We start from the raw sequence: 26,928 nt of genomic DNA, 5'->3' as shown, positions 1-26,928 counted from the left end.
TAATAGCATCTTCAGTATGTTTTATTTGTCTTGACAGCTATCCTAATGTATTCAGTGTTTATTTTGAAACTTCCTACTAATTTTGAGTAAACAAATAATATTAACAGTATTTCTAAGGTAGCTTAGCCTTGGCCAGTCAAAATTTTCAGGTCTGGTAGGTCAAAGTCAGCTCTGCCAGCTGCATGTGGGCTTTTGGAAGAGTATGGATTGTGCTGTCTCTCTCCCCCATGACATAGCCCACACTTTGAGTAAGAATGTAGAGTTCAGAGAATCCTGAGAGATTTTTTTCTTCTGCTTTCTCACAAAGGTCTGTGTGTAGCTCTTTTAGTTTCTTGAGTTCTGAAAATGAGACATTAGCTAGAGCAACAGCAGAGAAACATGCATGCTTCTAGGTTGGTGGTGGGGAAGCACAGTTCTTGTTTACAGTTGTTGTTTGACTAAAGTCTGTGGCATGTTTCTACAGAGGCACCTGTATTTTTAAAGTGTGGTGCCCTCATAAATAGTAATGAACTTACTAAATAATGCTGACTTTAAGAAATACTGCCTGTACCGTGCTGATGAGCCTGAGTTTGCACCTTTGGTAGTGTTCATGAAACACTGTTTCTGAGCTGACTGGGTCACGAGCAAGGTGTGTTATTTAATGAGTCCTTTCAGTATTTGGATGATATTTCTGGTACGGACCTTTAAGGAAAGAAAATTCTATTCCGGTTGCTGCCTGTTCTTGTGACTGGACATAGAGTTCACTTGGTGATTACCGTGTATTTGCAAGCTGTTTGCAAAGAACTGGGTCATTGCTTTCTGTTAGTAAACTTGGAATAAAGGTACTGGCGTAATGGAGACAGAACACTGTTAACAGTGGGTGGCTGATTCTTGGCAGAATCTTAGCTGAGTACAGGAATTAGACACAGATACCAAGATTTTTATAGTATGATTATAGTTATTCCTGTGAAATAGCAAATTTGTATGCTTTTAATGTAACAACTTAAAAGCAGCATGCAGTAATCAGACTCAGTATTGTGCATTTCCTCTTTGGAGAAAAGGACCATAAGTCTATTTGAAAGTCCTTTTATGGAGCCTCTTTTTATTTTCAAACCTTTGTGGGAAAAGCCTTAAAACTTAGCAGCCATATCTTTTTGTTCTATTTTTGTTTTTGTTCAAATAACTAATTATATCAAATTTGTTCTTCTCTGTAATACTGTTTTAACAGAACATTCAGGTTTCACTTGATAGGTAAAAATGTCCACAGCAAAAGAATTTGTGCAAGGTGGTACTTAATGCTAAGCATTGTATCAAGATAAATCCAATTTGCTGTATCATTCGTTAAAATCAGGCACTGTTATTTGCTGTAGAGGAAATAAGGTTTTCCTGATGGAAAAATCCATCCATATTCATTCCTTGCGTATGATACAAGAGTACTGCCGATGCATTGTGAATGCAGAGAGGTATTTTAAAATACGTAGTTAATTTAAAGAAAGGTCATCCAGACTGAAAGCCCTCTAGCCAGTCATCAGAAACCTTACCAGATTTTCTTTCTTCACAACTCGTTTTCCTGGAAGACGGCTATATTTCTAGAACTTGCACAGTATGTTTTCTTTCTGCTAGCTTTCTGAGCTTAAAATTTGTACTGCTTCTTTTGGCTTTCATTATTATCTATTCCATAATAGTATAGAGTTCTTCTAATTTAATAGGAGACAAATTTGAGCGTGTTTCAGGCCCCATCTCTTTTTGGTTTGTTTTGGCTTTTAGTAGCATTGATTACAGAAGATATAATACAATTTAAGAAAGATACAAAAATAAAAATTGTCTCGTGAGGAAGAAACTAGGAGTTTTATGAAACAGAACGAAGAACATTTTTCTAAGTAACTCAGATATTAAACTGTCACTTCTGAGATCTGATGATCATCTGATAGCCTTACTCCTGAAAGTGTTTTGCTTTCTACTTTTACTAAAGATCAGGAGAGGGAACCAAACTTATCTGCTTCTTAGGAAGTATATCTCTTTCTTTTGGGACACTTATCTCAAAGTTCTCAGGCATTGTCTTGTACTGGATGGATCAGACAAAAAAAATGATTTTTGTATTTAACTATTTTTTTCATTTTATCTACATGGTTTCCTTGTTCCAGTGGTAGGCTATTTTCTTATCTGAAAAAAAAAATTCACAGCAAATATGTGCTTTCATTTCCAGCTTTAAGATATGTGCTTGTCAAGAAGCCTAACAGGGATTTACCTTTTAGTGATCTATTTTATAGAATCATTCATGTTGGAAAAGATCTCTAAGATCATCCGGTCCAATCTTTAACCTAGCACTGCCAAGTGTACCACCAACCATGTTACTAAGTTCTACATCATGTTTCTTGAGGACTTCCAGGGATGGTGACTCAACCACTTCCATGGGCAGCCTGTTCCAATACTTCACAACCCGTTCAGTGAAGAAATTTCTCCTAATATCCAACCTAAACTCCCCCTGGTGCAACTTAAAGCTATTTCCTCTTGTCTTATCACTTGGTGCTTGGGAGAAGAGACTGATCCTCACCCCGCTTATAGCCTCTTTTGAGGTAATTGTAGAGCATGAAATGGTCTCCCCTAAACCTCTTTCCTCCAGGCCAAACAACTTCCTCAGCAGCTCCTCATAAGACTTGTTCTCTAGGTCCTTCACCAGCTTCGTAGCCCTTCTCTGGACACGCTTGAGCACCTCCATGTCCTTCTTGTACTGAGGGGCCCAAAACTGAACACAATATTCAAGGTGCGGCCTCACTAGAGCCGAGTACAGGGGGACGATCACCTCCCTGGTCCTACTGGTCCTAATGATCTTTCTAATACAAGGCAGGATACTGTTGGCCTTCTCCACCACCTGAGCACACTGCTGGCTCATGTTCAACCGGCTATTGACCAATACCCCCAGGTCTCTTTCCACCAGGCAGCTTTCCAGCCACTCTTCCCCCATCCTGTAGGGCTGCTCGGAGTTGTTGTGCCCCAAGTGCAGGGCCCAGCACTTGGCCTTGTTGAACCTCATGTAGCTGGCCTTGGCCCATCAGTCCAGCCTATGCAGATCCCTCTGCAGAGCCCTCCTACCCTCGGGCAGATAAACACTCATGCCTAACTTGGTGTCTTGTGCTCACTGACAAATTTTGGAGTGTTCTCCAGTTGGCTAGTAAAGGTGGTTGGCTGTTAGTTTTGATTTCAAACTTGTTTTGTGATTCAGTCTACAGCTTATTACTGCAGCTAAGTTTGAGTGTTAGAAGTCCTTTCCTGTTCAGCTAAATTACATTTTTTTGAGAGAAACTGCCTGTGAGAGAAGTCGCTACAAAAGACTTGGATGCATTTTGTCAGTGTGATAGCAAAGCCTCCAGGGAAGATAACTCTTAGGAAGAAATGTGTAGCCTTATTTGAATTTCATGACTTGAATTTCTGTTCATTAAGACTTCTTTTCCTCTTCATTTAGTCCTTAAGTACTTACCTACCTGTCATCCATTCCTTTTCTACAGCAATAATAAAAGTTGTAGTTACAACAAAAGTTTTGCCTAGGTGACCAGCAGGCTGCTCTTAGCTGCAATTAGGAGATGAAGCAGACCAAGATACAGTATCTACATAATCACGCAAAATCTTTTGCAATAGCAATACAGTTGCTGGGCTGATTTAAGTATGATGATGATTTGAATATCATGAATGTTTTTGTAATTACCATTTTGGGATTTTTTTCTGAATTCTCAGTACCAATACATTTTAAGTATGTTTTAGTCATGCTATGCCCTAACTACTAAATAAAACATACAGAGTAATTTTCCCATTTTTATTTGACAGTATTGAGGCAGCTGTGGCTACTTTTGCTCAGGCTAGACCACCAGGTATTTATAAAGGTGATTATTTGAAGGAATTATTCCGTCGTTATGGAGATGAAGATGATGCGCCATCACCACCTGAGCTCCCAGAATGGTGCTTTGAGGAAGATGAAGAGGAGGACGATGACACTGGTAGAACAGGAGGCCAAGAATCAGAACCTGGATCATCAAGCTCTTCCTTTGGCAAAAGGAGAAAAGAACGCCTAAAACTGGTATTTTTGATTAAGAACTTAATATTCTCATTGCTAAAATTACTTTCATAAACTTAGTCATATGTTACTACATTGTATGTGACAGAAAAGTGCTAGTGCTCTTTCAAGTCAGGAACAGGTAGTAGTGTCTCTAACCAGGAAAAACAGGTAGACTTGTTGCAAACTTTGTTTCCCGTATGAACATGGAACTTTAACATTTACAACTGAAACAGGTGAGGAGTTAATAATGGTTTAAAATTATTTTAATACAACATTTTTTTAAGCTTGAGATAGTAGAGCTCTTCTTAATTGTTCAGTCTGTCTTCAGAGGTGAAATGTTATGGGGTGTGTATGTAAAACAGTTTTTATTTTTTGTAGCCATGTGTGGATAAAATTCAAAATCTTTTAAATTCAGTGCTTATTTTAATAAATATTCTTACTTTTGAGAATCCAGGAGGGTTGAGACTAGGATTAGCAAAAAGCAAGGTGAGCTTAAAAACCCCATGACAGTTTTGAAATCATATCTTTTTCAAAGCTATTTTAACTATATAGTGATAAGAAATAAAAAATCTGATCACATATTGTGATTATTTAGACAAATTTGCATAATTCTGAGGGATTAAGTTACTGTAGTTTAATTATAGTGTGGAACTAATACTCAAGTATGAAGAATATTCTTGTACTATACTAATTGTTCAGTTCTTTCCAAATCTGTGACTTTTGTTTTGTATAGAAATCAAGTACGGGAGAACATTACTGACAGCAAAACTAGATTTAGATCCTTTTGCATACTGTTGAATTGTTTTGTTTGTGTGCTGAGGTGTGTTTGCAAGCACTTGGAAATCCTCACATGAAACGTGCTGCAGAAATGCATTTTGTTGTTACTGCAGCTGTTCATCATGGTTTACGGATTGAAGATAGTAGAAATTAGCCTGAAAGGAATGCAAAACTTTGTCCAAAGAAGCAAGATGAACTTTGGAAACTTTCCAATAGACCATCAGCTGAAATAAAAGACTGCTGATACTGTAAAAATTCATAGTCAAAATATATTCAGGGATATAGCCATTACTTCCATTAGCCTTGCAGTAATGCCTTGGTATCTAAAAACTTTTCTTTGGGTTTTAACTGCCAAACTAATATCTTTTGACTTGCTTTTTGATACATTAGTAATTGAGGTGTGATGGCGAGGTCCAGTGACTCTTTTATTTTTTTTTCCCCCACAAGTATAAAGCTAAACTGATCTGTTTAACAGGAATCACAATACTGGCTTCCCAGGCTTTTTCTTATCTGCCAGCATAGTTTTTTTGAAAGCTGGAGGCTAAATTATACGAATAAGCATATTAATAACTAAAACTTAATTAAGAGTTAGAGAATTTATGAAAGAAAGTCATCTAGTTAATATGCATATTCGTATAATTCAGTTTTGCAGCTCTGGAGGAACAGTCTTTGACATGAAGAGGAGGCACGGGGAGAATTCTTTACCATGATTCTTGGCTGGCAGATTGGACTGCTGCTTAACTGAGTAGACATGGATACAGTCTGTTTGTGATTCCTTGTAAATATGCGATCTACAGGGGGAATGATTATCAGGTAAATACCTCTTGCTCTAGATTTTCTCTTCTTTTGCTGTCTAAAGGGCTCAATGTTCATCATTACAGTTGATTTCCCACAGCAGATGTTTTTGGCTTCCTAATTTGACGCCTTCTGTAAACACCTAGGGGTGTGCAATGTCAAACTGATGGGGACTGGTATGATACTAATGTGCTGAAATGTTTTTGTTTGACACAAGTCTTTGTGGGAATAGAAGTAACGTTTCATGGGTAGAGGAGAAGATGCTTCCCAGGCATCTTGCTAGGACAATGAACAGTCAGGAGCAACTGCCCAGATAGCCCACAGGAGAAGTTAGCATGCTGCCTGTTTCAGAAATAATGTCCTGGACATGAGAAACTTTACTGCAGCATCTTTAACTAAAACTTCTGTATTTTGATGTCAAAAAGTCTTGACAACCTTTTTTTTTTTTTTTTTTCCTTACAAAGTGTTGGAACAGTTAGAACATAGTGCCATTACAGTTTCCTTCATCACCTGAATGTAGTTGACAGGTAACAGCAAGCCTCTTTGCTCTAGTCTCAGGTGTTACACAGCAAATCCAAACATGTTTTGACTCCCTTAGTGCGTGCTCTAATGACCATAGCATTGAAGCAATATTAGCTGACACTTAGAATCTCACTTTGGGGAAAAAAAATAATAATCTCCAAGTATTTTGTAAATAGGGCAAAAAGTTAGAATTCTGAGCCAGAACGTTCAAACTTTTCATGGGTCAACCCGATCTTTTACTGTTTATTAAGGAGTACCATCTGTTCTATTCCTATGTAAGTTGTGTATTTCACAGGAAGTACAGAGTGTAATATTTAATGCTTCTAAAATGGGTGGTTACATCTCAACCAGTCTGGAAGAGGTGGTTACTGCTAGTGATTTGTTTCATGATTTTGAGGGCAGGTGTCTTATGGTCATCTGTGAGACAGAGGGAAACCATTAAACCTCATGGCTGTTATACTTAGTAAGGGTAATATTTAAGTATAAAAGTACATCGATTCAAATATTAGTGGCTTCATTTTTCTCCTTCTAACACCCCTTTTTCTTACAACATTTAACCCATATACTTAGTGTTCTGCCTGTGGACATGTCTTGATGGATATAGGAAAAAGATTATTTTTTATTTCGCAGCAGCATTTTATGCACCTAAGGACAGGTGTCATGTTTGCTTTCAGCCTTCTCTTTTCCCACATTAAATACCACTTTGTTAACTTTTTCCCTATGGTCCATTTTTTTTATACTTCTGACCATTCCTGTCATGCTGACCCACGTTTTTCTGAGGCATTGGTGCCCAGAATTGAACACAAGTCTCTAGTTGAGGCCATCCCAGTGCTTAACAGGGAGAAATTAGTTTGATATGTCTTAAGGCTAATGCTTCTGCTTATGTATCTCAATATAAATGCCTTTTACAAGACAAAATAATACTAATTCAGGTTTTGGTCTGTTGCTGCCTCTTTGTCTTTTTTGTTAATTGTCTACTGGTGTGTAATTGCTTATTCTTAATTAAGTGTAGGACTTGATTTATACTGAATGGAACAGTATTCTCTCCCCCCCCCCTTCCTAAGGGATAGCACTGACTTTTAAAGCTGCCACCACCCTGTTACTAAATCCAAAGCTGTCACAAAACTAAGAATATGCTATTATGAAATTTAGGAAAAGTGGAATTAATTCTTATACCTAAATCAGACCCTCCAGGTGCTCCTCAATAATATTTTGCCATTTTTTAGTTAAAAAACCAACTCCTCTGTGGCTGACTTAGAAACAAGTTGCTCTTCTGTTTTACAGAAGTTTCATCAACCCCATGTTTTCTGAGTTACATCTGCGAGAACATGATGAGATCAAAAGCCAAGCTCAAAAGAAGTGATGTTTCCTGCTTCTCCCAGTTTTGCGGAGCCTGCTTCTCCACAGAAAACATGATTAGTTGAACAGTTTGTTATTGAGTGGCAGTCGGTAGGATTTTGTTGCCTTTTCTTTTGCTTGTTCATGCTCAGAGGCAGTTCTTGCGATGTGATCCTCTATTTCTTGGAATCAAATCTAAGCTGATCAGTGTCCCTCTCTTCCTCTCTTTCAGGAGATACGTTCTCTCTCTTTTTCTGATAAGCTTTGGAATGTTTCTTGGCCCCCTGAAGGGCTGTCTTTGAGCGTTTTGCACTCTGTCAAGTCTCTGAGTAGCTGAAGATGGCTCTTGCCCAGACCTGGTGATAGCCACCGGGGTCAGGGGGGCGTAGGGTTGAGGCTGTGCCCACCCACCCACCCCTCCAGCTAGGGTTCAGAATCAGACCCAAGGACGCGGTGATACACTGCCGCTTCTCCTTCTGCTGAAGTGATGGGCAGAGAGGTGTGGTGGGAAGAGCTTGATGAGTACAGATGGTATGAAGGTTGTGCAGAGCCTAGCTACTAAGAGCGTGTAGTTACCCTGGGTCCCCTAGTGCTTGTAACTCTGGGTGTAATAGCAGCTCTGAGGACCCGAGGTGCTCTTGCTGACCTGACTGCTCTGCCATCTCTGCGCCGTGTTCACCCCCCGAGGGGTTGCTCACCCCCCATGGGGGGTTGTTAGCTCAACAACAGTGCAGAAAGTCTACCAGTCTGCCTCAGTTCTGGCACCTTATCCAAGGAAATATCCTCACGAACCCTGGAGTGCTGAGTTAAGCAAGCTTCGATACGCAGGTGACTCACCTTGCTTTCCTACTGCTGCGCCTTAGCTGCTGAGTATGTTTGGGGCCTGACCTTATTCTGTAAAAGCCTCGTCTTGCCATACAGCTAAGGCTCAATTTAAGCTAGCGTCTGGATGAAGTCCATGGATAACTGAGTTGATTATATTCTTAGGTTGCAATAATCAAGTGAAATATTCTCTGCCTTGACTCTCCTACTGTCTCACCTCACAACCTCATCTTCATCCTACGACTTCGAGCGCTTTGCTCCTCACTCTCTCCAGTCTCTACTTGTTTAAAATCGACAGCGTTACAGGGAGAGTTTACAAGGTACCTACCGGAGGAATGGAGAAGCCTGTATGGGGGAAAAAAAACAACACAAAAGCTTGGCTTGTTTGTCCAATTGTAAGCAGTGTTGTTTCCTTAATTCTTTCAGACTTGCACCTTTCCTCAACCCTCAAAACCTAATTGTGTGTGTATATATATATGTCATTGTGTGCATCAAACACATGCCGCCTATGCAAGAGACCCTGCTGCACCTGGTCAGGTCTTTAAAATCAGTAAACAGTTGAAATTTCTTACAGTAAACAACCAAACCAAGCAAGGTAGCTGGAACCAAGTTAGTGTGTATACTTCCTATGTGCTGTGAAGCTAATGCTTTTGTAATTTTGAGTAATGCACTCTAACTTTTTATCTTTCTTACTATACAGAAATTTTTATAAACTTCTCGAAGTTATAGTGATACAATATCACGCTTGGGATACCAAGTGTAGAAGCAGCATGCAGCTGATTTCAGTTCACACGGTTACTTGATTGTGCATTCTGACATTAGCAGCTCCGAACCAGTTGTGTACGTGCATAACTCTCTTAATCAGATAATCTGCAAGAGAGAGTTTCAAAGGGCAGGCACTGGTTTCACATTTGACTTCTTTTTTTTTGTTTTTTAATCTTTGCTGTTGCCTGCTTTTTGCTTTCACCTTAGCAGTCCTTACTGGCATTGCACTCCGGCGTTCTGTGAAGCAAGTCACAGTCAGCTTCCTTTATTTCAAGGTCCTCTTAACCCCTTATTCAGAACCCACACAGCATGCTGGCCAGGCATGTGTGGCTGTCTGTCTTCCCTGCTGAGTCACCTGTGTGCTGTTGCACCTACTGGTGCAAACAGAAATAACGTGGGATAAGTGATGCACCAAAAGTCCGTGGAGCTTGACGTAATTAAGGTTATGGACTAGTTTTTTTCTTTAGGATATGCTGTTCTTAGAACATGACTTGGTGAGGCAACTGAGCCAATCTTAACTAAACGCAGGCTGTACTGAAGACTCCAGTTCTTCTTTCCTTTCACTCCCTGTGTTCCTTCTGCTTCCCTTGTGCTGGCTCCAGCATTGACTCATCCTATGGTGAGCTAGTTTAGGATACTAATTTGGCAGAATATTACTAATTCATGTTGTTATTTTTGCCAACTTAGTTCTGAGACTTGCTCAAGGGTAGAACAGATGAGTGCAATGGTGTGTGGAAGGGGAAGGGAGCAAAAAGGCTCCTTTCATCACTAATACAGAGCTAGATTTGTTAAAGCAAGTTGCAAGCATTTTAGAGAACAGGTAGGAAATGCTTCTGGCTTCATTTGCAGAATTCGTAGCTCAACAAGTAAAACGTCATGCTTTGATCTTCTCTGAGAAGCACTGAGATTTTGATTCGCTGTTAAAATAAGCCTGGTAGGTCTGGAACTTCCATAGAAATCTTCAGTTACGTTGGTTTCTCAACATGATGACCTTACTGTGTTCTGTTGTGCAGAATTTGTTGTTACTCCACTCATCATCAAGCCTTTTTGGGAACACAAAGGTTATTTGAGCTTGAGTCTTACTTCCAGTGCTCTTTTATTGATCTCTACTGAGACTCTTCTGTGACATTCAGGATAGCTTCTACATTTTGGTAGCCTGGTTTAGATTGAGAACAAGGTCATACAAGTGTGTTTTCACACACATATTTTTGTTACAGACCAGCTGTTTGTTCTCTTTTTTGTTAAGAAGTTTGTCCTAGATCAACTGAGAACCCTTTAAATTTGGTGCTGCAGGAGTACATTCACTCTTGCACCTTTTTGCCCCTACAGTGTAAGTTTAAGTTTTGAAACATGTAATGTGCTAGATACCTAAGTGGAGGTAAAATCCATATGTTTAAGCATCTTGTACTGGAATTACCATCTAGATTTGGATAAAATTAATTATTGAATTGAAAATGTATCTCAAAGATTCCGAGGAAGAAAAGTAACATTCAATCGGTTCATCTACTGAGGTATTTGCTTTAAAAAAAAAAAAAAGTGTCCAAAGATGTTTCCATGACTTTAGTAGGCTAATTTCTTTTATACTTAAGTTTCTCTGCTGATGTTAGTATTATTTTCTGTGGATGGAGGAAAACACTGAGTTGTTGGTCTAGAAATAAAATTTATATATCAAAAATTTTATTTAATGCTTCATAGTTCAACTTTGTCTTTAGTGTCTAGTTCACTTATTTTCAGGCCGTATTTTTTTTTTTGACACATTTAAAATGGTGTCATAAAGACTTCTGCAAGAAGGACTTTTGTGACCTTTCAGCACAGTGATTTTCTCCAGGCTTACGATACTGTTTAGGTCCAGATTTTCATCCACATCCATATGTCTGACACAACTTTATTATAATAAAGTGTACTAGAGATTATTAATTTGATCCCTAATGCAAATTACATATGACCAATTTACAATTAAATATTTGATACTAGCATACTTTCTTTTTAAATAAAAACATTTTAATTACAAATAAAAAGAGCTGTAGCTTGATGTAAGAACTTTATTGAGAGTTCTACAGTGCCTATCCCTTACTATTTCCTCCCTTCTTCCCTTCCTCCCAATCATTTCAATTCTTGGGTTCATAATATGGCCCACATATTTGGTTTTATTGGCAAAGTTGAACTGGTGTTTCTTGGTATTTTGGGGAGTAGTAGTGCTGGACTGGAAGGAGTCTTCAAGCTTGGTATTGCTCATGAAGGTCATGTGTTGCAAAACTAGCCTGACTCTTGTATTGACATGTTCTGATATGCTTTTATGAAAGCTTACGCACTATTTTTTTTTAATTTTATTTTTATTTAGGGTGCAATTTTCTTGGAAGGTGTAACAGTTAAATGTGTGACCCAGGTGACAACGCAACCAAAGTTAGGAGGAATACAGCAAAAGTGCCAGCAGTTCTGTGGATGGGAAGGGTAGGAGAACGTTTAGAACTTTGTCATTTATGCTGTCTAGAAATGTGTTAAGCTTCTAGTTTTGCAGAAGGGAACGGCTCATTAAAAATGAAAAGTGATTATTCTTAGATGGACTTCTACAAAAAAAAAAAAAAAGGTCCAAAAAACCTTAACACTGAAACAAATGAGGATCTTACATTGTCCTATAAAACAGAATGATCAACTGTGGAGGATATTAAAAAACAAGATTTTCAAATTGCTTTTACACTGAGATAACAATGTTTTTAGATGAATTGCTGCCATGCGGTTTCAAAACGTAGTCTAGTCCAAGTATTTGTGTACAATTTAGTGCTTCTTCATGCAGTAGATTTATTTATACAGCTGCAATTACGCTTCAGTTGTAAGGTATAATACTCATTTTTATGGCCAACCTGGATTTACGTCCGATGTTAATGAGAGTTTTGGTTTTAATGTCTCAGATTCTGAACTTCTTTATAAAGCTGAAGAACCAGGGAGTTGCTAACAGCGCTTCCTAACTTTCTGAAGCTTATAGTTTTTCCCGTGCTTCTAGTTTTGAATTCAAACCTCTCTTCATCTAAAATTAAAACTTTGAAGTTCTACATAATTCATTGTTTTGTCATGAACAAATACCTTTGTTCTTATCAGGAAAACATTTGGTTCTTCTCCCAAAATACCTTGTTGGGGAAGATGTTCTAACTCTGCCAAGTTAACCTTGCAGCAAGTCTAGTACAAGGTGTCACTTCAGACTGAAGAAAAAATGCACTGCCTTTTGTGACTACTTATTGCAGAACATTAATAAACATGTTTCTCTTTTTAGGTCTGGATTCCCTGGAGCACAGCCTGTTTCCATGGACAAGCAAAATATTAAATTTTTGGAGCAGAAGCCATACAGAGTTAGCTGGAAAGCAGACGGCACACGGTAAGCTCATTTTAAATGGGAAAAAAAAACAAAAACACCACATCGTAAGTTGGATGGATGGTTTGTATTTTCCCAGAAAAGTGTATTTGCATGTACAGTGCTGTGATCCTTTGTTCAAACTTGTAGTTTTGGTTGGCTGCGAAGGGGTCAATTTTTTTTTCTGTAACACACTACAACCTGATCAGATGATGTGTTGAATCCGTTCAATGTTAGGATTTTTGGTTTGAAACGCATCCTTATCAGAGAATCATAGAATGGCTTTGAGTGGAATGGACCTTAAAGGTCATCTAGTTCCAACCCCCTTGCTATGGGCAGGGATGCCACCCACTAGATCAGGTTGTCCAGGGCCCCATCCAACCTGGCCTTGAACACTTTCAGGGATCCTTATATGTAATTTCTCCTTTGTTCTAATGTTAGCATTTCAAAGTAGAAGAAACTCCATATGTTACCAAATACGGAATGACAAACACTTATTTCACTTGCAACTTTTCCTACTTGATAGCTTCTACAACTGCGGTTGCCTGTTATGCAGTTTTAGTATTTCAGTGCTTGCTTGAATTATTGATATTAACAAAACTTAATGGTCCTGATCAAAATCACTTAACAGCTTTGTGAAAAGTATGAAGAGAGAGGCTGTGCCAGCTGTTTGTTCATTGAACGCTGTTACTAGCATAGGTCAGTTGATGGTTGTAAATATTTTAATAAATGCATTCAGTATTAGCTAACTCCAGCATGACTAGAACATTTTCTGTCGTGCAGTCCCCAGGACAGGTTCTCAAGCTGACTAGCTTCGTGATATTCTGATCTGAACGTCATCTGCATGGTATCCTTTTGTTGCTTTCAGACTTGTATGAAAGAGCTGTGTCACACAGGGTGTCTTCCCCCTACCCCCAACAGTTTTGATGAGGTGTAGAAAGTATTTCCTGATCACATGGAAATAAACCCCCAAATGTTGGGTACACTGTTGTCCATGTACTCTCGCAAAAAGGTAGCGTGGCTCTTCATATAAGCAAATCTTCATCGAGTCAAATTCTGAAATTCCAAAATTGGAATTATTTTTATAGGACTGAATGTTCTTAATAATTTGGAACATTTCTGAAATTACAACCATTTTCTTGAGACCTTGGATGACTGGAATCATAATCAATGGGGAGAGATACTCTAACCTTTTTTCTTTGTTATTTCTGGTTTCAAAACTAAAATCAAGAATCCTAGATATTAATGGAAATGGTCTTAACCTATGCCACTTGTAGCATTTAGATCATGATCTTCTATTTTGTTGTGAGCACTCTCTTAAGGTAGTTAATAGATACTTCTTACGTCATATTCAACAGTGTCTCACGGGAATGTCTTATTCAATAGTGTCTCACTATCAGGAAGAACTTAAATTGTGTGATGCATCTAATTATTTTCAACAGTTTGATTTTGACTTCTAAAATATGTTCTTTACATGCAGTAGTACTTAAGCAATTGTAATCTATGCTAAGTGGAATGACTTCACTTTTATTCACTTAAAGCAAATGAATAGATTTTCAACCTGCCTTGACATGATTAGAAAAAACCCAATTACAGTGAACGTACATGTGGTAAGAGGAGGACTATTAGGCTTACTTGTGCCCTGTGTTTTAGACTAGCACGGGAGTTCAGTGGTCACATGAGCAGAAGTTAGAAGGCATCAGTTATATGGGTGAGATGTGAGGAGATAAGAGTTCTTGTTTTCAAACTGGTTTTGTATAAAGTTATAGGCAAAAAGTTTTGCTTCAGCACTTTGTAATGGAAGGCATGCTCCCTTCCATGTGCTGAGACAACAAAGTAAAGTTTTAGTACCAAATCAGCAAATGAGGTAGGCTGTCTTCAAAAGTTTTTCTGTGCATTCACTGTTTTGCTAGGTTTGGTGCCTTCAATCGTAGCATGGAATAGCCTAGATAATGAAAAGTCTGGAAAATGTGGGGAATTGGATGTCTTATGAGAACTACCAAGTGGGTCCACATGGAGTAAGTCAGGGATCGGCACAGCTCAGCCAGAACTAAGCCATCTTCCACTAAAAAAAGACCCCTCAGATGCCTCTCCTCTGTGTTGTTTTTACTTCAAGGGTTTATTAGCTTGGGCAGAGCATGATGTGAAAACACAAAGTAAGCTCACAGTATGACATCCAAGCCTTAAGAAAAGGGTAGGAATGCTGGCCTTATCACCCAAATGCTTGTGCACACAGTTGGCCAATGTTAATGTGATGCAGGCTTTCTGAGAGTGCTGGGTTACAGAAACATCATGTTGGGAGATCCAGGCTTGTTCTCAGAGCGGTACCGTGCATTCAAATGCTGCTGAGCCTAAACAAATAAACTCAGCCAACTTAAATTGACCATGCAAAGAGCCAGATGGGAGTCTTTGCATTTATTATGCTTTTAATCCACATTCCCGATATACTATCCATGAAGTTAACTTCTAAAACTATGAAAATGTTTGCAAAGTATTAATGTCCTGTGAAGCTCAGATATTGCAATTGGTAGCCCTTGTCTTTTTGACATCTTGCTCCTTAAGGAAGCCTTTGTTTTAGGGATTGATTTATATTAGTATTTTAGTACGTATTAAAGATATTTTGTGGAAATGTTTTCAAATACTCTAAGCCTGTTGCTTCCAGAAAGAGTAGCAGCAAAAAATTTTGTTTTTTAAAATAATTTATTTACTGAAAAGTATTTGATGTTAAAGGAAAAAAATGTTTCATCTGTAACGTCTCGTGTGCATTACAACTGAAGAATAATCTGTTTAAAACTGTGGGTCATTGATGCCATGTTGTACAATTTACAACAAATAGTAAGATGTAGGGTTGTAAACTGTTTTTCACTTTTTTTTATATTTTCAATATGAGAAGCCTTTCTTTGTCATGTTGTATTCATTTGGAAAAGTGAAGTTTTAGGGAATATTCTTTTTTTCTTACTCAAATGTACAGGATGCATTCATTGCAAATAGTGGAATACTTATATATGAAATACTAGTGCACTGCAAGGACTGCCTGTCCTGTGTATATACTCTCTTAGAGGAATTTTAAGTATTTGGGGTGTTTTATCCTGCGTTTTTAAAATTTAGAATGAATAATTAAGAATGAAACGGAGGGAACTGCTCAGTTATATAATAATAAATAAAACACAGTCATGGAGATGATAGGTATACTCAGAGAAGAAATTGGTGCTACACAGATGCAGTGTTAATGAAATTCAGCTGAAGGAATGTTATGAAAGAGATTAAAGATGAAAACCTGAGCTATTACTTGGTCATGTAGGCACTGTGCATGATAGCCACACTAATGAACAATGAAAAATGACTGGCAATTTTTACATTGGATGTGCTTCTAATTATTTTGTTGTTCTTCAGTGGTCCGGGCTCCCTGGGTAATTAAACAGATTTTCATTAATTATTCTGAATGTTTGTGTTGACAGACACGACCTTCCTGAATTTAATATTAAGATGTGAGTTACTGGAGATCCATTTACAGATACCTTACTCACTTTGTCTGGAAATGAAACCGCTGTTGTCACGCATCTTTGAACATATTCTGTTAAGTGCATTACAGATGCAGCAGCCTAAGGTCTGCATATTGCAATGTTATTTTGCTTGCATAGTTGTTTTTGTTGTTGTTTTGTCTGTCTGTCTCTTTGGTTTAAAGAGTACTGCTGTTTCATCAGGCTGGCTGGACTTATGGAAAAGTAGGTACTTAACTAATAACTTTATTCTATGCTTTCTCACTTGAATAAAACCCTCTCATAGGGGTTAATAACAGTATTTGCTTAGCCTGGCCAAACTTCCTATATTTCACCATTGTTAAATGTTTGCATTTTATTCCTTCAGCAGTAGTTTTCTCTAGAGGTTTCAAAGCTGAAACCCTTATTTGTAGATTGCCTTAACTGGCATATAGTGTCAGTGATTTCATTGAGGACTTAAATTTTTCTCCAAAGGCATCTCTTATTCTTATTGATTTCAACTGGAGCTGAACATCCTTGCTTTCTTAGTATTGCTATATTTTTCTTCCCATAATAAAAAATAAAATATTTTTTTAAAAGTATTTCCCTAAACAAAAGAGCATTATTTATCGTTGTGCACTGACTAAATAATGTGATTCAATCAGTTAAATTATTTGACATTGATTCTATAAAACATTTTGGAGAAATTCACTGGAGCAGTATCTTATGCGCTTACTGAAATGTATGAATTCTGAGTTTGGTTTTTTGGTCAAAACTCATCTTCCCCTATTCTAATGGACCCCGAGGTTCAAAATCTTTGGGCTTATCCTTGCTTACTGTGTCCTGATTTGCAGTGGATGTGTCTACACCAGTGCTCTTGCCTGTTCTGTGCCTCACTTCCAGAGCCCTTCTTCCATGAGCACCACCAAGGCACGTGCCTTGTTCTTGCTCCATGTTACCTTGTGGAGCAAACCAACATGTTTACTCCAAAGGGAAATACTGCGTGGTTAAATTACCTCTCCCCTCCTGCCCAGGGTGGTTTTTCAGTTTTGTTCTCTCAAATTTTGTTCTCTCAAACACTCCTGAGTACTCCTGCACTGTCTGTAGGGGCATGCAGTATATACCCACAGAACGTGCTATAAAGACACTCTGGTAAATGACAGTGCAGCATGCTTTTATTTTATACATTTCTAAACTGAATAAGGACAGAAGGTATTTCAGGGCTGTCTTGCCTCCATGAGTGTCCAGAAGCATGTGAGGAAGTCCTGGTGTATAGCACAGTAGGCTGTTGGGCTTTGATCTCATGTCCCCCTTTGGCTTCCTGGGAGGACTGTAATGTGTTTCACAGTGCTCCACAGAGCACCAGCACGGTTTGGCATGGAGAAGACATCCTAAGGCAGGTGTCTACAGGCAGGCCTGGGAGACACCTAACTCCTGTTGGAGCCTGCGCCTTCTACAGGTTGATTCAGCTAGGCGTACAGTATATGCTTCACGATTGATCCTTGGAATCACTCAATATTTTCTTCACTGAGCTGACTAGATGTCATTAGCAAAGAACTTAGCAAGCTTGTTTATAAATGCCTACGTGTGGACATGTATACGTGTTCATCTCAGGTTTAGAAAAATGATCTTCAAGATAAAAGACCTTTGAAGTTCACTTAGCATTGTCTCTCTTTGGAAAAATACTTCTTTTGTGCCAGTTCTTTGCCTGCGTGTAAATATTATATGGAAGCCATTCTGTTTTTGGGAAAAACATTTCCAAAATCATATTGTATTATTAAAAAAATTACTTAAGTTTGCAGTTATTTTGCCTGGTTTGGCGTGAGCTCTATTCTGTATATTTATTGGAGCAGTTGTCAAACCTCTGGTGTCTTAAAAATCATTTTTATGCTAATCTATTCATGAGGCACCGAAATCCAAAGGACAAATTTTCCACTACTAAAATCATGCCTTTTGGCTTTTTAATATGAAATGTATGTTTTATATTAGCAATAGCTACAAGGTATGGATGGCTTTACAAATGCATCCAATTTCGTAGGGCTGGGCTTGCTGAAATATTAGTTGCTAACTGAATAAGCTAATTGTTACAGTATGTTCAAGGCGTACTGTATGACTCAGTGTTATCAACTTTGTACTGTAAAGTGATTAGCCCAGGTGGTTAGCGGCTTGCTCTATCCCTTGATACGTATCTCATTAATAATGTTTGTAGCAGATGTTTGTTCTAATGAGTGGAGCTGAATGTTCAGACAGGAGTAGGGTTGGTGAAGTAATGAGACACCAGTTTTTGAAAAAAAGACTGTTCCCATCAAGAAGAATAAAAAGCTTTAAAATGTCTATAGAATAATTCAGATTAATACAGTCAAAGAGGACTAGGTTTTGTAATGGTAAAATGTGACCTGAACAAATTGCAAGCTATTAAGGAGTGTGAATTATTTTCTTACATTTATGGGAGTACATTTTTATTTTTCACATCTGTATGCATGCAGTTTTAAAATTGTTCTTATTATTTTCTACTAGTGCTATGGCTGTTCAATTACGGTAAGCCAGCTATTTAGAAGAAATGCAGAACAGGTAGTTCTTGCCAAAGACTATTATATTTGAAGAATATTCATATAAATTTGATGGCTTACAGATACCTAAATGCAAAGAAGTAGATACAGCACATCTATAGTATCTATAAGAACTCCTGCTAATTGTCTAAAAGGTTTGTAACAAAATGTTTAGAAACATCTATGAAGTTAGTAGTTTTTTTTAAATAATTAGCAAATTACATTTTTGAAAAAGGGCTGTTGCCTAAATAATTCTCATTTTGATAGTACTGTAATAGAAAATACATTAAAATACATTGTATGATAAAATTGGTAGCCAAATTTTAAAACTGTTTATTAATCCGAAGCATATATGTTACTATTATTTGATAAGTCACAATAATCATGTAACTTGTGATAGCTTCCCAGATGCTTTTGGTACAAATTTAGGAAATTTTCAATTTTTCTGAAAAACTTTGAAGTTTTTCCTGCTACAACCTCTTCAAACACTTGTGAACATTGCTTGAAGGATGTCTACTGGCTGATCTTTTCACGCATGTTGTCAGAAGGTGATGAACGCAGGGATGAAAGTTTTTTCCCTGAATTTGCATGATTAAGTACTTTCTTCTTTTCCTATTCTTTGGTCCTTTAGATAGTGAGGTAAAGTGTACTCACATAACTGAGAAATATCAGATTCTTAATATGAAAAGTTATCCAGAAGTCTTTTGAGATCTGAGTAACTTGTGAAAAAGTGATCATTTGCTGAAGAACAACTCTATAAAACCAGAGAAAACTGAGAAACAAACTTTCTGTTTTAAAAATTAGGAGGTAAAAGGAACTAGGCCAAAATAAGGTATCACAGAAGAAGAAAGGTCACCTGCCTACATAAGAGTAAAGAAGACATGGCTGGATGGATTCATGGAAAAGTCATCATCCCAGAGGGGCAGGACAAAGAGAGAAAGTTGAGGTAAAAACCCAAATGAAAGACGGAGAAGATGAGAGAGTAGTACTAATCCAAATAAAAAACAAATTATGCAACTGAGAACTCTTTATGAAGAATGAGAGGCCAGCTTGTCATGCAAGCAAGTCTGGAGAACAGAAAGATTGTGTCATGGGAGAGAAGATATTAAGGTGGAGTTGAACTTGAAGGAGACTCTGGGAATGAGAGAGAATCACAGTGCTTGAAGTTGGAAGGGACTTCTGGAGATCACCTAGTCCAACCCTCCTGCCAAGCAACGTTACCTAGACCACGTTGCATAGGATCGCATTCAGGCAGGTTTTGTATATCTCCAGAGGAGACATAGTTTAGTTTACAGATATGTACAAATGACATGAACAGATTCTTATGGGTATGGAGGTTTATGGCCAGTTGTGGGAAATGCCTGAATTGGAGTTTTACACAAATGTTAGTTAACTTTTTCCCAATGTACAGGAGGAAGACGAAAAAGTAGGCTACTGAGATTTGCCAGATGGCTTCAGAAATGCTGCTAAGAGGAGGGTTTAGGGCTGTTCATCCCTGAAAAGCATTTATGAGTAAAAAGCTTTTCTCAAGGGGGCCTTACTTTCTGGTCCTAGATGGCTAGCAAATAAGGAATTATTTTATGTTGCATTTTGCATGTTTTGTTGTTTGACTGTGTTCAGTGTTATACATGTTTCCAGTCTCGGGGTCAGGAAGGAGCATTTGCCTCCTAATGATGTGATGAGGTGAAGAAACCATACTAGAATTACCTGGGCATTTTTTGAACCACACCTTCTTTTCTTTTCTTTTCTTTTCTTTTCCTGTCCTCCTGTTCTCAGTAATCTTAAAAATTATATATATACTTCAGATATTTATCAGTTTTGCACCATTGATTGGTAATGCTGTCTATCCCTTCCTTTGTTAGGACACTTTTTTATTGTCTGAAAGTTTGAAGGCCAGAAGCGTTGAGAGTCTTGGGTTTGGATCTGTATTAAACAGACTTTTCATGTCCAAATGAATTTATTATAGGAGTGACAGTTTTTCTGAACAAGTGGGCTTAACTCAGGTGGTTTGATTCCACGTTAAATAAGCTCTATTCATAATGTGTGTTTATGTAACTCAGCAATGGGCAAAGCCTCGGCTCTTGAATGCTAGTTAGAAATTGTGTGGGTGGGTGGGGACAGTTGCTGGTCAGACACTTATTATTTTTATTGAATATCTCAAGGCAGTAATGGTAAGGGATTTTCTATTACTCCATTGAAACTTTGTCAAAATGGAATCATATTTAAAGAGATTTGGATCAGAAACCTAACTTGCTGTTCCCTTATTCCTAACTCTGCACTGTTTTGTTGCATGCTACATTTTTAAGGTCTTTGGGAGGGAAATAATTTATTTACTATGGTATATCCCCTAGTGTTCCTCCTTTATAATTGTTTTCTCTTAAAGATCTAGTTAATTTTAACTTGCTCATTTTTAAACTAGTTATGTAGTTTTGCTTCTTACATTTGGAAGAACTTTGATTTAGGATGCGTTTGGAATCTACATGGGATTTCTTTCACTGAGTTTATTTTGAAGAATATACTTAAATGGAGATTGCATATATTCTGGATGGAAAACTGAAGTTGTGAAATCTATAAAAAATAGTTGTAATAAAGCTTTTTCCCCCCCTCCAAACAAGGTTAAATGCTGTAAATAGCTTTTGAGCACTACAGTACTAATCAGTTCTTGAGCACCTGCAGTTGAGCTTTTAAGTGTGTAATGATAACATAATGTCAAGCTTCCCCAAGAGTATAGAGAAATCGCATATACGATTCTGTATTACAAAGTGAGGCTTTTTTTTAAGTTTGCACCTACTTGATTTGTGCTTTTTTAGAATAGAAAATGGTATTAACTGCCTTTCTAATGGTTGATAGAAAGAACAATCTGTAGAATTTACAGCATTGTAAATGGTATTCCTCTTAATTTTCTGAAAAAGCAGATGCCTAATTCTTGGTTTTAATTTCTGTACTTAGGTAGGATAGGAAAAGAAGGTGGGGAGTAGGGAGCAGGTAAGATGTGTTTTGGGACTAGAAAGGTGGATTTGTAGTAGCTGATACATCTTAATTCTCTCTTGTAGTCTTGTTGAGCAATAATCTTAGTTAGGACTGCAAGACTGGTGTAAGCCTGTTTTTCGTTGTGTTAGAAATGATGAAAATAGCATCCTTACTTGAGTTTTTATTTTGAGAGTGGAGGAAAAACAAAACAAAAAACAACTTGGATGAGGTCTGATTAAGGGCACTTTATCAGTATTTAGCGTGTCCGGTATGTCAAGGTAAAGATGTTCTAGCTCAAGGTCATTTAAGGTGAAGAAGATCTAGCACAAGGTTGCCTTTGTGATCTCCACCAGTTGACATGTTGTAGAAGAATATGTTGGTCTTTTCTCGCATTTTACCCGTTGAGTGAGACTTTCTGGCAGTGTTGCAGCAAAACAGGATTTGTGAGATTTCAGTAGCCACTCTAAGGGGAGTTGCAGATAACTTGTCGGTTCTGTTTGACTGTATTGGTTAGGAATCAGGAAAAGTCTCTCTTCACGGAGAGGCTGTACGTCAAGTGAGGCAGTGCAGTGTCATAAGGTGTTAGACTAGTATCTGGGACTATTGTGTATAAGTATTGTTACTCTTAAGTTTGCACAAGAAAGTATTTTAAATAGTGATACGTATTATAGACCAGATCGAGCAGTTTCACACCTGTTGGGCTAGGTTGAAATAGCTGTGTTTTTTTTTTTTAGTTTTTTTTTTTTTTTTAAATCTTAATGGTTCACAGAATCACAGAATTGAAGGGGTTGGAAGGGACCTCGGAAGATTATTGGGTCCAACCCCCCTGCCAAAGCAGGCTCCTTAGAGCAGGCTGCCCAGGTAGGCGTCCAGACGGGCCTTGAATATCTCCAGAGAAGGAGACTCCACAACCTCCCTGGGCAGCCTGTTCCAGTGCTCCGTCACCCTCACCGTGAAGAAGTTCTTTCGCACGTTGGTGCGGAACTTCCTGTGCTCCATCTTGTGGCCACTGCCCCTTGTCCTGTCCCCACAGACCACTGAAAAGAGGTTGGCCAAATCCCTCTGTCTCCCACACACCAGGTATTTATACACATTGATGAGATCCCCTCTCAGCTTTCTTTTCTCCAGGCTGAACAGACCCAGGTCTCTCAGCCTTTCCTCACAGGGGAGATGCTCCAGGCCCCGTATCATCTTTGTGTCCCTCCGCTGGACTCTTTCCAGGAGATCCCCGTCTTTTTTGTACCGGGGAGCCCAGAACTGGACACAGTACTCCAGGTGAGGCCTGACCAGAGCAGAGTAGAGGGGGAGGGTCACCTCCCTTGACCTGCTGGCCACGCTCCTTTTAATGCACGCCAGGATCCCATTGGCCCTCTTGGCCATGAGGGCACACTGCTGTGGTGTGGGTGTCATTTGGTTCATTTGGTGTGGGTGTCATTGTTTTTATTTTTTTGCTTCTCTACCTCCTGAAGTCTGTCTTTTTAAATCATGGAATCAATGTATAGAAATAATAGGTACGACAGGTCATATTATCCCCAGTTTGGATCCAGATTGACTCAAATGGCCAAAGAATGCGTTCTTACTCTAGGTTGTGGTCTCATTTATACGTGCCTAAAACAGAGTCACAACTCCGAGGAGAAACCACAAATAGAAGCTGTTGCTTCTGTGTCCCTTTCTTAGATGGTTAAAGAGTACTTCCAATGTGATACCATGCCATTAAAAGTTCATTTTTTGAAATACTAGACTTGATGTTTCACAGTTTTGGAGCAAGTTTTCATGCTCATAATTCTGAGCACTTTGAAAAGTACTGGTTAACTAATTATTCATATAAAACTATTGGAATATTTGAACAGATTGTCTTTTAAGCAAGCTCTTTTGTTTATTTATAAAGAGTTAATGTATTAAAATGCATATTATGTAGCTTGTGCTGTGAATACTAATCTTAGAGTATTCAACTGTAGTCCTAGAATATTCTAATTAGATTGAGATAAATGGTGTGCCTCCTTTTGTACCTGATGTTCAAGCCATGAATATCAGTGATTAATGATTTATTTATTAATTTTTCTTCCTCATAGACCACTTTTGAAGGTGGAACAGCGTGTCCTGTGCTGCTGGTTCTCTTGGGAGCGTTATGGGCACATTTTATCAAGTGTAATGGATTAAGTTTATTCAGGGAAGAATGATAGTAGAGTCTGTAGAGTGTACCTATACAAATATCTAGGGCAGCGTTTTCCCTTGGAGCTAGTCTTCTAATCTGTGAACACAAATGACAGTTGTACTCTTCTGTGGCTGGTGCCTGTGATGTAGACAGGATCAACCCAGCATATATTCTGGCAAAAATCAAATCAAAGTTAAGGGAATCTCCTTTTTCAAAGTTGTATACGCTTTTCTTGGCAGTTAGATAGTGGACTTCCATGAGAAACAAGGTTCTCTTGCTTGCGGAAGGGAGGAATGTAATTATTTGTCATTTGATACTAAGGTTTGGTTTGGTTTTGTTTTTAAATACCTCCGCATAGCTGCTGCGTTACATTTTTTGAGTTCTTTGCTTCAGGCATGAATTTCCCTTTAAATCTACAAGATATTTTCAGACTAAAATTTGTGGAGGAGGAATGCAGTCAAGCAAATTCAGTCAAGCTTTAAGCTGAATATTTGCAATAAGTAATAGAATTTACTTTTGAGAGAATTCACTAGTTCAGTCAAGCTTATGTTACGAGATTATTCAAACAAGTGACAACTTTTTAGAAAAGTAATCGGAATGTTACGCTGCACTATTGTTTTCCAATAGTGTTCTTCCATCCAATGTAGAGATGTACTTTACTTTAATATGTACCTGACCACTTATCTTCGTTAAAGTTTGGGTGATGCATAGAGAATCTACTCTTTAAAATTAATCTGCTAGTATACAAGTTCTGTTACTGGATCACGTTTTCTAACTAGATAACAGTTCTTTTGTTTCCAACACCAGATACTTCGTATTGAAGTATTCTTAGAGTTCATTATATGTTAGTTATAAATAAGCTTACCCTTTGTAGTAGGTCAAATAATGATACTAAGATGATAACTTCAAATTTAACCCATAAGGTTTAATATCCTTTAAGAAATAGTGCTGTGGATTTTTTGTTTCTTTAACTTAATTAAAACCTTGGAAGGCAGTCAAGAAAAATGCTGTAACTGGATAGTCTTCTTTTGACCTTGCTAAATTCTTGGTTTTAACAGCGCTGTTGCAGAGTTTCACAATCTAATAATACTTCAGATAGAAAACACAGTTTTACATTGGTTTTTAATTTGCCATCTGTTAAATTAATTAAAGGCATCTTTATCCTTGATTTATAAAACAGGAAAAACTGAAGTTTGAACTCAGTTTAGGTTACGATATTTTATTAGGAGAAAAAATACCAGCTTCCACACTTCTGCATTTTCCTGTGCTCCAGAGTATTACCATTAGCTCCCCCTTTAATCAAAAACTGTTTCCCTATTAATGCTGGTGGACAGATTACTCCAGGTGAGGGGATGCTAGTAAATTGTGTAACAATGCAACATTATTTCTGTGTTATGCACTGTGCTCTTAGTTGTGTGACCTAATGATTTGTTTGCTGTTTTTTGACTGCAGAAGTGTTTCTGTGGTCTTACTGACCTCTAAAATGTGGCTGCTGTATCGGCTTTCTCAGCCAGCAGGGTTAATTTAAAAGCTTGTAAGGGGGAGTGTGTGGTCTTATCTATCTCTTCCTGCCTGTGTCTCTGTATCTTCTGGGTATTGAAACCTGCATTGTTATTGTAGTTTGGGGCATTCTATATTAAGTGGTGTAATCTATAGATTCACTGCTTCACTTTTTATGATGTCTTAATGATCACAACACATCTCCTCTGGACCCTGAGTTGTCAAGGGAAGCAAACGAAAAGGAAAGCTTGCATTCAGAGTTGAAAGGAGAGCGGTGGTAGGCGTGAGGAGAAAAAGAAAATGGTGTTGAGTGAGGTAACAATGGAGGGGACCAACAAGTAGTATAGGTTATGAAGAACAATAACTTGTATAAGCTATCAGATGTCTGTTATTCTATAGTGGTAACTTGCATGAAGTGTATATATTCAGGGGAATACCAACTTCAAGAGGTTTGTGGTCTCAAATAAGCAAAAGTAGGCATAGCACTTTCACTGTAATATGAGGTGATCAATAAGACAAGATTTTGTTTGTTTTCCCATAATAGCATCAAGTCAGGGTGGTAAGATGGAATAGCTTGAATGAGTGATTCAGAACATAAAGCTGAATATTGGGAAACTTCAAAATTCTCATGAAATTACATATTGGTATAGCAGATAAGCTAGGATAATTTTCTTGACTATCATGAGTATTAGAAAGCATTCATTATTTTGGAAAGATGCGAAATAAATTTTGAGGGTTAACTTTGTTTTCGTAACAGCTGAAGGATAGAAAAATAGTATGGAATTTGTTTTTAAAAAAATCACTACAGGATTGTTAAGATAAACTTCTGGGTTACTGCTGAATCTGCTGCAGATACTCAGCTTAACTAGAATTGTCATGTGAGCACACTTTAATATCTAATGCAAGTTGTGTGTCTAGATCTCCACTGATGTAGTAAGAATTTAGGCAACACAATTATTGAAGCCTAGGGAGCTATTAATTTCACCCTGAAGTAGACACCTTACAACTCGGAAACTTAATCAGAAGCTGAATTCCACCTTTTCTTTCCAGGGATTAGTTGGTGGAGAATTTGACTACTGACAAATTGAGGTGCTTCTGATTGTAATAGGAGATGAATTTATTTACTAAGTAGCAGCATATAAGGCAGTATTTTAATATTGAGGAAATGAAAAAATAAATAAAATCTTGATTGTAGAAGATAAGTTTGGTTCATTGATGAAAAGGCTTTGCTTTAAATTTAAAGCATTGTGGATGCAATGAAAGGTAACAGTAGATCAGTAATGTTTCTTTCTAGATTGACAGATTTGGATAAACTGAGGGAACTAATTAAAGGGGTCAGGAGGAGTGGGGAATTCAGTTTCCAGTAGAGATGAGTTTCATTTCTTCTGAGTGCATCCATTTCAGTTGCTGTTCATATCCCGTGTAAAGGAGTTTTTTTTAATTATTTTTTTTAAGGAAGGAATAGTGTCAGATCTCATGCCTGTGAACCTTGGCAAAATTTTGATTTATTACAGAGACTGGATCTAATGAAGTATGCTTGAATTGCAAGACAGGTAACAAATGGATTGAAAGAAAATGGCAGTGGGTGGTTTTGGAAGAAAGTGTATGGAAAGCCACAAGCGGAGGTCCTGATATCAGGTGTTGGGACCCGTTTTATGTTCATAAGAATTTTGAAACAGAAAACAAGTATGTTCTGACAAACAAATAAGAGAGGCAAGTCACTGAAGACACTGAGGAGCAAAATAATAAAGTGGAAGGATATTTAGTTGCAGAAAATGCAAGGTCATGAATACAAAATACTGGAGCTGGAGGCTGTTAATTGGAAGTTACTGTCAGTCAGAATCTACTTATTTTTTGGTTAAAATACTGTGCAAACAGTT

General features: G+C 37.9%; 1 protein-coding gene across 3 annotated transcripts in view; it reads left to right on the top strand.

Moving 5' to 3' along the window:
* RNGTT (RNA guanylyltransferase and 5'-phosphatase) overlaps window positions 1-26,928 on the top strand; it is a 185,404-nt gene that overhangs the window by 16,644 nt on the left and 141,832 nt on the right. For all 3 annotated transcript variants that reach the window (XM_035559498.2, XM_050709797.1, XM_035559499.2), the window contains 3 exons: window positions 3,802-4,051; window positions 11,391-11,500; window positions 12,318-12,419. In XM_035559498.2, coding sequence (XP_035415391.1) covers window positions 3,802-4,051; window positions 11,391-11,500; window positions 12,318-12,419 — 462 coding nt within the window. The remainder of the gene's footprint in view (window positions 1-3,801; window positions 4,052-11,390; window positions 11,501-12,317; window positions 12,420-26,928) is intronic.

Source organism: Cygnus atratus, chromosome 3 (assembly GCF_013377495.2).
Source record: "Cygnus atratus isolate AKBS03 ecotype Queensland, Australia chromosome 3, CAtr_DNAZoo_HiC_assembly, whole genome shotgun sequence".
NCBI classification, from domain to species: domain Eukaryota; kingdom Metazoa; phylum Chordata; class Aves; order Anseriformes; family Anatidae; genus Cygnus; species Cygnus atratus.
This window is presented reverse-complemented; position numbering and strand designations above follow the sequence as displayed.